At 31.8% G+C, this 13,904-nt stretch overlaps 1 protein-coding gene across 2 annotated transcripts in view; it reads left to right on the top strand.

Moving 5' to 3' along the window:
- The window catches only part of LOC130890829 (sprouty-related, EVH1 domain-containing protein 1), a 35,866-nt gene extending 22,050 nt beyond the window's left edge, over window positions 1-13,816 (top strand). Inside the window, exons 3-7 of one of the 2 annotated variants that reach the window (XM_057795185.1) lie at window positions 1,166-1,334; window positions 6,852-6,925; window positions 7,178-7,334; window positions 7,397-7,616; window positions 7,677-13,816. In XM_057795185.1, the coding sequence (XP_057651168.1) occupies window positions 1,166-1,334; window positions 6,852-6,925; window positions 7,178-7,334; window positions 7,397-7,616; window positions 7,677-8,001 (945 nt within the window). In that variant the 3' untranslated portion in view covers window positions 8,002-13,816. The remainder of the gene's footprint in view (window positions 1-1,165; window positions 1,335-6,851; window positions 6,926-7,177; window positions 7,335-7,396; window positions 7,617-7,676) is intronic. The other variant, XM_057795186.1, reaches the window with a different exon arrangement.
- The last annotated feature ends 88 nt before the right edge of the window (window positions 13,817-13,904 follow it).

The raw sequence follows: 13,904 nt of genomic DNA, 5'->3' as shown, positions 1-13,904 counted from the left end.
CACGTTTACGACCGCCGTGGATTGAGCCCTTAAAAATGTTGCGACCACGCCATGGGTCCTCGCATTTAAAAATACTTGACAAAGGACACATTTCCCCGAATAACTTTCTTAATAAAACAATAATTCTTCCATCCTTTCTTTTATAATCTTCTCAATGTCCTAATATCATGAAATTAACTTAATTCTTTCCGATATACCTGGTACACGTTTTATGAAAAACCAACACACTTACAAGAACCCAGGCGAGTCGCTTTGAATCGAGGAGTAGTTCATTCTGTATCGTAACAACGAATTGAGCAGTTTTTGAACGCCTACATTTCAGCGGAGCTACTCTACTCTTAGAGATTCGGCCCGCGCGATTTAGTTTTCCGTTTTGTATATATTTTTGCATATATTCTTTTGATGATGTATAAGTAGTAAATTTGAGTAGTTATCGAACTTTGTTTGTTGTACTTAACCTAACCTAACCATCTTCGACCTTAAGACTAGCGCGCATAAAAATGAGCTCTCTCTTGCACCGGCCGCCACCAAAGGCAATGTCCAGAGGCTCCGTAAGGGGGAAAATAACCTCATTGGATCCGTTATTGATTCGGTGAATCGTTTGTTGAAAAAAATTTTGGTTGCAGTCTCGACGTTTTGAAAACCATGTCAATTTATATAGATTTCATTTTGAAGTGAATATTTTTATTCTATTATTTAATATAAACGTTATTATTACGAATAATCGATTGAATTATTATATGAAAACGAATGATCATCAAATTGATTGTTTTGTAATACAATTTATTTGAAGGTTGTGGGCCTGCCTGTTTTAAGCTGAATCATTCACAATTTCAAGTTTTACTCGACTAAGACATACATGACATTGAAAAATTTTTTTTATTTATTTCTTAAGTAAATTACATTAATAGTAATGATAGGTCTTTTACGAGGGTCGTCACAAATGATAACTTAAACTATATCAAATTATCACTTGTTTCGTCTGAATCACATTTCGAACAATAAATATGCTGTGATTGATTGTTATATACACTACGACCCTAAGAATCTATAGTAGTGCCCCCTTTTCTTTCTGTGAAATGCTCTGAAGTTCCTTCGAAAGAATGTGAATAGAGGTTCCGTCTTCTATGATAGTTTAGGTATAGTTTCCATTGTTTTATTTCAGATCGTACTGAGTTGCACCATAAAGAAGGATTTCGAATACAATAAGGTGATGCCAACTTTTCACCACTGGAAAACCGGCGACAAAAAATACGGTTTGACATTTCAAGCGGCTGCTGACGCACGCGCTTTCGACAAAGGAGTCAAGACTGCTATCGAGGATCTGCTGGACGGTAAGTGGATTTCTTATATTTTTTTTCACACGATATTTCTATTCATAAAATTGATATTTACTACTAGAATAATATTTTCATATAAACACTATTTATATTCAAATGAAACCCGTTAGAATTATCCAATTGTCTTCATTCAACCAAAGACATTTCCTAAAAGTTTCTTGTATGTGAATTGAAACTATTTAGATGTTTCTATATCTTTTAATTGAAGCACTGGCATTTTTAGAGCTTTTTGAATGTCAATTGAAACTACAGACGTTTTCAATTCTATCAATTCAACCAATGACACTTCCTAAAGATTCTTGTATGGGAATTGAAACTATTTAGATATTTCTATATCTTTTAATTGAAGCACTGGCATTTTTAGAGCTTTTTGAATGTCAATTGAAACTACAGACGTTTTCAATTCTATCAATTCAACCAATGACACTTCCTAAAGATTCTTGTATGGGAATTGAAACTATTTAGATGTTTCTATATCTTTTAATTGAAGCACTGGCATTTTTAGAGCTTTTTGAATGTCAATTGAAACTACAGACGTTTTCAATTCTATCAATTCAACCAATGACACTTCCTAAAGATTCTTGTATGGGAATTGAAACTATTTAGATATTTCTATATCTTTTAATTGAAGCACTGGCATTTTTAGAGCTTTTTGAATGTCAATTGAAACTACAGACGTTTTCAATTCTATCAATTCAACCAATGACACTTCCTAAAGATTCTTGTATGGGAATTGAAACTATTTAGATGTTTCTATATCTTTTAATTGAAGCACTGGCATTTTTAGAGCTTTTTGAATGTCAATTGAAACTACAGACGTTTTCAATTCTATCAATTCAACCAATGACACTTCCTAAAGATTCTTGTATGGGAATTGAAACTATTTAGATGTTTCTATATCTTTTAATTGAATCACTGGCATTTTTAGAGCTTTTTGAATGTCAATTGAAACTACAGACGTTTTCAATTCTATCAATTCAACCAATGACACTTCCTAAAGATTCTTGTATGTGAATTGAAACTATTTAGATGTTTCTATATCTTTTAATTGAAGCACTGGCATTTCTAGAGCTTTTTGAATCTCAATTGAAACTACAGACGTTTCTAATTCTCTTAATTCAATCATTGACATATCCAGACGATTTTTTTGATTGAAGCACTGGCATTTCTAGAGCTTTTTGAATGTCAATTTAAACTACAGACGTTTTCAATTCTGTTAATTCAACCAATGACACTTCCTAAAGATTCTTGTATGGGAATTGAAACTATTTAGATGTTTCTATATCTTTTAATTGAAGCACTGGCATTTTTAGAGCTTTTTGAATGTCAATTGAAACTACAGACGTTTTCAATTCTATCAATTCAACCAATGACACTTCCTAAAGATTCTTGTATGGGAATTGAAACTATTTAGATGTTTCTATATCTTTTAATTGAATCACTGGCATTTTTAGAGCTTTTTGAATGTCAATTGAAACTACAGACGTTTTCAATTCTATCAATTCAACCAATGACACTTCCTAAAGATTCTTGTATGTGAATTGAAACTATTTAGATGTTTCTATATCTTTTAATTGAAGCACTGGCATTTTTAGAGCTTTTTGAATGTCAATTGAAACTACAGACGTTTTCAATTCTATCAATTCAACCAATGACACTTCCTAAAGATTCTTGTATGTGAATTGAAACTATTTAGATGTTTCTATATCTTTTAATTGAAGCACTGGCATTTTTAGAGCTTTTTGAATGTCAATTGAAACTACAGACGTTTTCAATTCTATCAATTCAACCAATGACACTTCCTAAAGATTCTTGTATGGGAATTGAAACTATTTAGATATTTCTATATCTTTTAATTGAAGCACTGGCATTTTTAGAGCTTTTTGAATGTCAATTGAAACTACAGACGTTTTCAATTCTATCAATTCAACCAATGACACTTCCTAAAGATTCTTGTATGTGAATTGAAACTATTTAGATGTTTCTATATCTTTTAATTGAAGCACTGGCATTTTTAGAGCTTTTTGAATGTCAATTGAAACTACAGACGTTTTCAATTCTATCAATTCAACCAATGACACTTCCTAAAGATTCTTGTATGGGAATTGAAACTATTTAGATGTTTCTATACCTTTTAATTGAAGCACTGGCATTTCTAGAGCTTTTTGAATCTCAATTGAAACTACAGACGTTTCTAATTCTCTTAATTCAATCATTGACATATCCAGACGATTTTTTTGATTGAAGCACTGGCATTTCTAGAGCTTTTTGAATGTCAATTTAAACTACAGACGTTTTCAATTCTGTTAATTCAACCAATGACGTTTCTATAAGATTCTTGTATGGGAATTGAAACTATTTAGATGTTTCTATATCTTTTAATTGAAGCACTGACATTTCTAAAGCTTTTTGAAAGTCAATTGAAACTTGTTAGAATTTTCGAATATTAATTCAACCATTGACATTTCCAGACGATTCTTATATGCCAATTGAAACTTTATAGATGTCTCGAATTCTCGTAATTATTGAGTGTCACTTGACAGATACGCTTGGTATTAAAAAAAACAGCAGGGCCGAACTAGCGCCATTTCGCGATTTTATTAATTTTCTGAAAAACTGTAACTTTTCTATCTAAGTGAATGGTGTGATTAAAAATAAGATATCGAAAATTGATTTTGAAACAAAATTTGATTAGGATTTTATTAATATTTCTCATGTTGCTCTATTTGTATTTTTTTCAATGCTTCCTTTACTACTACGGGATTCCTACATGGTGAGTTACATGAATTTAAATAAAACAAAACTCAATTGGAATATAATCAAAAAATAAATGTTTTAAAAGTACCAAATGATCAAAGAAATGTTATTTTATTCATATGATTGAGTCCGACAGGCATTCAACATTCAACAAAATTGTGTGTTTATCCGGATCGTGGTTTTCTTTACCATCTTTGACTTCCTGTACCGTCCAGATCTGTTTCTATTCACTAAACAACATTCGTTTGAATCTCATTGTTATTTTGTTAATTCCCTATTATCAAAAACCTACCTACCATGAAATCAAATTTTAAACCTCACTGTTACATATCATAATTCAAGTTTCACTCATGGAAATATTTTACTTTTGGTACGTCATATTATTCTTTGCCTACAGGAATAAACTCAAATGATTCTATTAAATAAATTATATTTCAGAAATAAGAGAATAAGGTACGCCTACAGATTTACCGTACGCCCATTCATACTTTTTATTAATCTAATCAAATTTCCTGCTCAAAGAGTTTTACTTTAATGTTAAAAAGCCTCTAATAAATTATAATGTACGTCATACTCCCATAGCCCAGTTTGTTTTATCGAATATACTTGGATCAAATAAATGTGTACTACCGATCAAAAGTTTTTGCCCGCACTATAGTTTTTAAGAATATTTCGAAGATGTGATTTCTCTGTTTAATTAATCCTTTAAAATTTTTCCAAATAATCTTTGCACAGCTCGAGAAGTGCTTGGAATCGTTGTCATGTTGGTGAGGCGATGGCCAGATCTTCTTTCTTCAAAATCCTTTCAATTTTTACCAAATATTCAATCGGCCTTCCTCCAAAACTATCATCTTGTTTTACACAAGGATCTAACATGTCTTTTCTCAGACCTGCGCGCAAACACTCAAACCTCAAACCTTGACTCATTATTCTATAAAACTCTCTCCTGCTCTTCATGTGTCCAATTTTTATGTTATTTAGCCCACTGTAACCGCTTAATTTTGTTTTGGGGTTTCTTCATTGTAAAAGTACTCAAAGCAAGATCCCTAGATTCATTGATCTGGGCTATTATCTCTGGGGCGTGGGTCGCGTTTACTGCTCGGTTGCCCTTAATGTTTTCTATTGTCTTGTGGATCACATATTTTTTTTTTTTTTTGGTACCTAAAAAGCACCTGATTTTGGCATTTTCTAAATGCAATTTTCCGACTTTGCGTTGTTGGCGAAACCCAGCTTTATTTTTCACTTTTTGGCTTCACATGCTATAAAAGCGTGATTTTTTGGTTTTCTTGAACTGTACTATCCACTTTTTAGTTCGATTTATTAACAAAAATATAATTTTTCTTCAAGTTCTATCCATTAGTATTGTAAATCTTCAACAAAGGGCAAACAAAATTTGTTTCGATGTATAGACAAAATTTATTAAAGAAAATTTGCCGAAAAAAGAAACATTTTTTAGCTTCATACGCAATAAAAGCGTATTTTTTTGGTTTTTTCAAACTTCATCTTTTTCATCATTAGGAAAATTTCCAGCATTCGAGTATTGTAACTATCTCAAAAAACTATTTTCACATAAATAGCTTAATGTCAATAACTGTACTATATCCCATAATTCTATTTTTAGAAACTTCTGTCCTTAATTTTTAGATAATTGATGTAATTGTTTTATCTTCATTGGCAATTTTGTTTGTGGCGCTCGACAATTTGTTTAAGTACTAATAGTGAATTGCCTGTAAAAACTTCATTATGTAACTTCAAAAGCAGTTCATTCCAAATTACTAGATCATAAGTATCACATTTTAACGATTTTATTCAGTACTACAATATATATTCACAGTTTTTATTCATTCAGATTTATTTAGTAATCTAACGAATTACCAAAATCAGCTGATTCTCATTTAAAAATGACCGCTGTAGGGCAAACAAATGCTTTTACCGTTGTATGGTTTGTGAATTTACTTGATCGATTTAAGACTTTAACTAAAGTTTTATCATATAAAAATACATCGAACTAAGTTATGCCGGGCTTAATTTCAACTAAATTTCGGCTAAAACTCGCTTTTCATATTCTATTTACCAACTAACTACACTAAGCACAGCACTGCATAGTCGAAAAAAATCAATAAATTACGTTTTCGAGAGGAAATTTCACAATTCTTTGAGTAACAACTATTTAAGACCTTTCGCTGTAAAATGCAAATAAATTTGCATACAGAAGCTTATGGCAAAATTATTCGAGTACCCCACGGAGGTCATTTTCAAATAGGCATCAGCTCATTTTGACAGTTCGTTAGATTCTTCTATGGACCCTTGTCAAGAGGTGGATCGAAGTGAGCGTTGAAATAATTACCGGATTTTTTAAAGTTAAAGCAACGCAGTTTGAGATGAGAATCTATGTTATTATTTGTTACAAATATTTTGATTTTACTTTAAATTACTTACAAATTATAACATAACCTCTTCAAAGCTTTCGCTTTATTTTTTCTGTTTTGCTATTCGTTAATATTTATCTCGCCACTCAAAACGCCTCGTAAGCTATTTCTCTTGTGCTTAAGATTATAACGCTCAGGACTAAGTGGAACGGAAACCATCGTGAACGTGATTGTCGTGAGTGCTTAGTGGAACGCACTCTATAGGTTATAAAACTTCAATTCTTCTTTTTATTTATTGCTGTTTGTGAAAATGAATTTGGTAATTGAGAATTGAAGATTTCTGATTTGTAGTTTTAACATTTATAGTAGATATTTTTCTTCATAGGTTTTGCGGACACTTCCCCTACATCACCTTTGCCCAAATGTCCGAAAGATGTAGGAGATGACGACGTTTTTATGGTGAGCTGATTTATATGATAGTATAAAAATAAATTCAGTTTATTTTCCAACAAACCTTTTAAAAAAAACTAATTTCATCATTGAATAGTAGTTTCAATTCGTTTCGAGTAGTCCGTAACTCATTAAATGTGGCTAATACAGGGTTATTTCCAAAAGTAATCGTGAATACCCATAACTTAACCTCTAAACGAATTTTAATCAGATTTGTGTAGTAATTATGAAATTATTTCGTTAACATTCCTTTATTCGTAGACCTTGGATCTTCCTCAGGGTCCAAAAGATTCAAGAAGTTCTAGCGATTCTAGCGCTAAAGGTACTGAACATCTTCATAAAATAACTTATATAGGACGTGATAGTAAACCATTAGATGCTCGGCTTCCTACTTACGATCCCCAGAAGGCAACAAAAGGTTCGAATGAAAAAAATAAATACCGAAACTTTATATAAATTTTTTATATATATTTATTTTAGATGTTTCAGTGCAAGGTGGAGGCGAAAACTACCCCTACGTTCAACTGACGGCAGTACATGAATACATTTACCCTGCCGAAGATCAACAGAAACCTCCACTTATGAGGCGAGATTCGACTTCAAGTCTCAAAAAATGTACCATCAGCATGGAGATGAATCCACCCCAACAACCGCCCCTACCTTTTAAGGCTGTTAAACATAAGGGTAAAATAAAAATTAGGTACTTCATCCAACTCTAAAACGCAATCGTTTTGTTATAATTTTTAACTTTTTATCTTAGGTGTCGCCACTGTCACGAATTATACGTTGAAGATAGGAATCCCCGTGGCGCATGCGAATACGCTCCCGACGTAGTAAAATCGACCATAAATCAAATAACTTGTTTGGGATGTGCCGAAGGAATCGATTATCATTGCGCGTCAGACCAAGAAGGTGATTTCGCGCAACATCCCTGTGACTGTTCGGACGAAAATTGCACGAAACGGTGGTTGTGTTTGACGTTTCTATCGATTTTCGTACCCTGTCTTTGGTTGTACCCCCCTTTGAAAATGTGTCACTGGTGCGGAGTGAAGTGCGGCATTTGTGGCGGCAGACACAGTATGTGATCTATGAATCATATTTTACGATATTAGATCCCGAATTTCCTGCTATTTGTAACATTTTTATTTTATATATACATCGTAGTTTACACCAAAGCTTGATCCTTTGACACAATCCGGAAACTAGTAAACGTGTTCGATGATTTGATTTCTGTTATATTTTTTTATTGCTTAGCAAAATACTATGATTTAGTGATGGGTACATTCCTGGAAAACCCAAATTAAGACTTTTTATGAGCATCAAGTCAAATTTCACAAAAAATTGATATTTGATTAATTTTATTTGAGGTTGAACTGCTGGAAAATGTTGACTGAAAACACTTATTGCTTCATGAAAAAGTTGTGTATGTCTTTAAAACAAGACATAAACAATGAAAAATCAGTCATCTTCTGAGTCAGAAGCAGCAAAAGACTCTGAAGAAGTTGAATCCATATATGAAATGTGGAATTCTCCTTCTGTTTCTAACCCATTTTGAGTAGTAGAAGCATCGGAATGGGGTCTTGGTGTTGTTACACAACTTTTATCTTATCTTCATTTGATGTTACTTCTTCTTTCTTGTTTTATAGAAGATTCCAGTTATGGTAAAGAAACGTTATCTTATAGGTCCTTCATTTGTTAAATGGTTTCTTCACTTATTGCGAATCCATTTATAGGTACTAAAAGATCTTTATATCTCCGCGGAACTCAACTATTGGAGACACAGAGACCGCAGAAAGCCCAATCAAATCTTTCAACTCAAATACCATCTTTTGCTAGATAAGTTGTTAACTCGCTTGAAACTCTAAACACCAATATTCATATTTTCAGCTACTTTGTGGATAAATTTCATCGCAACCACATGTTCTTCCACATTTAAATGGATGCCTTGATTTAAAGGATCTAAGAGTACGTATTATAAACTTTAACCAGGAGTCGAACGGATGGTTGACTGTCGGTTGGTTCAACCGTAACAAAATTCAGTTTGAAATATCAACCGAGGGTTGAAAGTTAGTTTCTAACCTCAATTTTTGTTTACTTCAGCTTGCGTTTGATGAACTTAACTTATATATTATGTTGAATTAATTGAACTATTTGAACGAAATGATGATTCATCTAATATTCTGATTACTCTTTTTCCTTTGTTATTAATCTTTTTGAATTTATTTAATATTGAAACTACACGTGGAAACTTCAAAACTATACTTTGACCTTTGAGTGACACACTTCCCCTGGCAAATGACAGTTCACTCGGATTTAGTTGGTAAAAATGAACTCTCAGTCCAGCCAACGCAAATTTTTCAGCACAAAACTCCGGTTGGCCAACGAATAGTTGCAAAAGGATTTTAACCATCGGTGGAGTTTCGACCGACGGTTAAACAAAACTTTTATACTACCGACCCTAAAAGTGATATCATGGAAAGGGGTGGGTGGAGGAAGTTATTTTGTTATAAGAAAGATCCATCTAAATTTCATAGTAGCAATTATGTCCTTAATTTTTGTCGCATGAATCTAGAAACACCCTGTATATATTAATTTTTTTGTTATTTAAACAATTGATTTTACTTTTATTATCCAGTGTAACTTTGAAAGTGTCTGTGATTTATTTCAGGAAATTTGTGTACCTAATATCGTAAAATGAAGTGCTTGAACAATTTAGGGTTGTGAACACTTTGAAAGGGCGTTGAAGTGTGAAGTTTGTCCCAAGAAAAATTAAAAGACTGTTTATACGGAACGTTGAAAAATATAACAAGGTTGGTTTAAGGAAAATTCTAAATCCTGTCTCAAAACGGTGATTAGATATTTCCGTTGTTGGTTAATTGGTTCAACTTTCCGTACTTGTTGATTTTTAATAGATAATTCGCTAAAATCTTTTGAATCAAATTAATTTATTTTATTAAAAGATTCTTAGATCGAATCGAAGAATTTAATGTTGTTCATGTGTTCTAAATGCTACGAAGATGTAAAAATTTGACTATCAACCGATTGTTTTTGTTTTAACAAAATATAATGTATATATTTATGTAAACTTTATTAATGTATAATTGCGTTTTACATCTTTATGTACAAAAAAAATTGTGAGGATAAAAATCGTAATTTTACATTTTAAGTACTGTTGATTAATATACGGAGTAAATTTACAAATGTAAAAAAAGTCTGTACTGTAAATAAAGAAAAATTGTAAATCTTATACAGATTCAAATGGTAAATATGCTTAAGTATTTGTGTAAATTTACTTTGTACCAAATACTATACATGGTGTTCCAGAACTTGATTGGAAAAATTTTGGAGTGAGTAGATTACGTGAAAAGAATGGTGTGACATAAAAAAATTTTCACATACTATCTCTTTTTTCTGAGTTATAGTCGTTTAAAGTTGCGGAATCAAAACTATCTGAAGGCCAGGGGTGGCTATCAAGGCTTTCACCTCCGATTTTCATGAAACTTCATCGATTTTAATCAAATTTTGATTGTAGAGAATATATCAAAAAGCAAAATCTACCCTATGCTGATGTGTGCTTTTTCCTTTGGGGGTGAACATTTTAATGTGGAAAATAACCGCGGAGATCGATAGTGGACCAAATTTTAAGCAAAAATTGTTGTTAGCATTTTTTTCGAAAAATCAACAGTTTCTTAGATATGTTTCTTTTTTCACGAATAACTCGAAAACTTTTGATTTTATTAGAAGTGTAGGAAGCAAAAATGAAGCTTATAAAAAAAAAAACAAATATATTGGTTCTTTTTAATTGGTTGTAGGCCTAATACAAACCGAGTTAGGATTTATTGAAGTTTGAATATATTCGAACGAAAATTTTTTAAAAATCAACGTCGAATAACGGAAACACGGTCAATTTTTCTAAAAAATTGCATAGAATCTTTTTCAAAGTTCTTTTTAAAAGCTTTGAAATAAGTGTTAGTAGAACTCTCTAGCATGAAAACTAAGAAATTTATGGCCGAAATAAAATCGATTTATATTTAAACTCAATTTCATCTTAGCAATAGTACCCAAATTGCAATAAAAAGATAATTCACTGTTGTTTTACTTTATTTACGTACTAACAATGATTTCTGGGAATTATTTTAGAAATTTAGTTACGGATTGTTGACCATTGAGCCTGAGCCGCCCTTGGCCTTCAGATAGTAGTGTAGAATTATTTACTCCACCAAACACACTAAATAGACATACGTAATCATCCATTAAAAATTCATAATGTTCGAATGTATTATTTAGAAAATATACTTAAATATAATTTTTTTTATGTCACATCATTATTCTTACGTCATCAACTGACTGCCGAATTTTTCCCATCATATCCCGGAACACCTTGTATATAAAAAAATAATCTAGTGATGGTTTTACATCATTGTATTAAAAGCTTTACTTTATTTATGCATTGTTAAATTAATATGCCAATCTATGTACTGTATCTTTCAAAACGAGGTATTTTTTCCGTTTGAAAACAATAAAAAAATTAAAAAATATCGGTATTAATGTAACATCAAAACTAAAATAGTAGTCACACGATAAACGGATTTACTAAGTTGAAGTTTCTAGAACCGTTGGTGATATTTATACTGAACACACTGTTTTAAACGCTTTCTAAGATATCCTCAGAAACAGCTCAGATTTTCACGATTATTTTATCTAATTGTATACTATACATGACAAGAAATTGTTTATTTTTATTGTTTTTGTTGGGATTATGGATAAGGTAACAGTGTATTTATGAAAAAAATCTAAACACGTAATGTTAATGATCGGAGAGGACTAAACTACCTACTTAATTTATTATCAATTCTATACATAAACTCATATCTGGTTTTATGACCTGTAGCTCGAAAACCTTTTTTTCTTTATTTTAGGAAATATCAAAATATATTCCTCAACAAGGTTAAAATGTGTTTAACAGATGTTTTAAGAAAACTTCACTTCCAAAATCATATTAAAATCAATATTATAGAAGTACAATATCTTAAAAGGGTTTTTGCATTCATTATTCCCACAGTTAAATTGCACTGTTAACATAATCCAACAACACAATACGTACGCGTACTCCATGACAACGGCGTCTTTTATTACTAGAGATATTGGTTCGCAAATGGTCAAATCAATCTTATAGCAGATTGGCCTATTAAGTGTTAAACTGGATTTGGCAGCTGCCTGTCTTTCGGTTCCTTTTGAAGCAACACCGAATGCAGCTAGGTCATTTTATGAAACTTCTCGTCGAAACTACAATTGAGTGATCGGTGTTAAATGTTTGCACTGTTTTGAAATGTACCAAGCGTTTACTAGTGCAACATCAAGGAACCAACACCACATATATGCTGATCCATCAAATCAGTTCCATCGATTGTATTCAGAAATCAGTCTAGATGGTAGTTCTTGAACGGTTTTTTTCTCAGTGTGAGAATAATGTTTCCCCTGAACAGTCGGTTTTGTTCCATGACATGTGGACGCCACGGTAACCACTTTTTGCCACAATAACTCCATCATCCTCCTTGGTTTTGGCAATCTGGTTCTTCTGTGTGCAGCTCTTAGAAATTCCCTTTTGTCTCATCGTTTCCGTCGTAGCCCTTTTGTTTTAGGTTAGCTTCTTCATGTGATGCGGAAGCTCATCAATGGAGCAGGACACTTCCAAAATTATTCTCATAGATCGTGTTTGCTTTTCGATCCTTTCCAAGTAACTTGAGATGTTTTTTGTCTGTTATTCTCCAGGTCTCTTCACCATCTTGGATTCCTACAAAAAATTTTCTTTCCCACACTGTAGAGCACTATTGGATGAATGAAATATTTGATATTTTCGAATTTAATTTTGCTTTTAAGACTCCCACTCTCTTGCTTCCTTTTCTCTTTTCCACCTCTTACATAGTATTTTTATTTGTAATTGGTACCCTCAGATATTCTAAACAATATTTTTTTCCAGTGTTCACTTTTATAGATGAATTGCTTGTTCGTGAAAGGAACAATCGGGAGATAATTTCCCAGGACATACTGAATCGTAAATTCATTTTTATACTAACAATTATCGATCAAATTAAAAAAATATGGAGTTTGTGTGGTACAAAAAAGTTAAAATTTCGTTCTCGAGTATTTTCTGTTTTCTTACAACTCCGCCGGCACTTATACTCAAACTTACTGGTCCTTCGAGCCGGATATAAACCTATTGACGGCTCGAAGGACCAGATATTATAATTGTGTATTGGTGTAGTGGTAATAAACAGTGAGTTCAGTACTGATTGTGATTAACTTGATAAACAGACAATTATTTTTTGTACGAAGTAGTTAAGTACTTGTATTTTTAGACTATTAGCCTCGTATTTAACCAATGATTGACTACTATGAACTGCCAACAAACAACAGATAAAATTTAAAAAAAGATTAAATGTAAATATAATGATGGTACATAGTAATGACAATACAAATGGAATAAAAAAAATAATAAAACCAGTGTTTTATAATAGAGTATGGTTAGGCACAAATTTGCCATTCAATGGTGTCAAATTGGGATTTTCTGCGTTATTATTTCGATTTTGGAAATTGTTTGTAAAAGTTTTTTTGGAACTGAATATTTTTATTATTTTGAAACGTGGATAATAGGGAAGGTTAGTACAAATTTTTAGTTTATAAAGGTATTTGTATTATCAATCAGTAATACAGTAGAATCTGGATATTACGACCTTCACAGAACCTACGATAGTACGTCATAGTAACCGGATGATATAAAAACTGACAGGATTATTTCTAAAGTACTGTATTTTTTGTTCTTATTCGTTTAAACAGTTTCTGAACGGGCGAGTGGATTCATACTTTATTTTTCATTTATTTATACACTAATACTAAATACACTACACTAGTCACTATCCATCAAATTATTTTCTACTACTTACTACGAAACACTTCTACTAATTTATTTAAATAACCCGTTTAGTTT

The sequence above is a fragment of the Diorhabda carinulata genome, chromosome 2 (assembly GCF_026250575.1).
Source record: "Diorhabda carinulata isolate Delta chromosome 2, icDioCari1.1, whole genome shotgun sequence".
NCBI lineage: Eukaryota > Metazoa > Arthropoda > Insecta > Coleoptera > Chrysomelidae > Diorhabda > Diorhabda carinulata.
The sequence above is the reverse complement of the archived record's forward strand: the minus strand, read 5'-3'. Positions and strand labels throughout refer to the sequence as shown.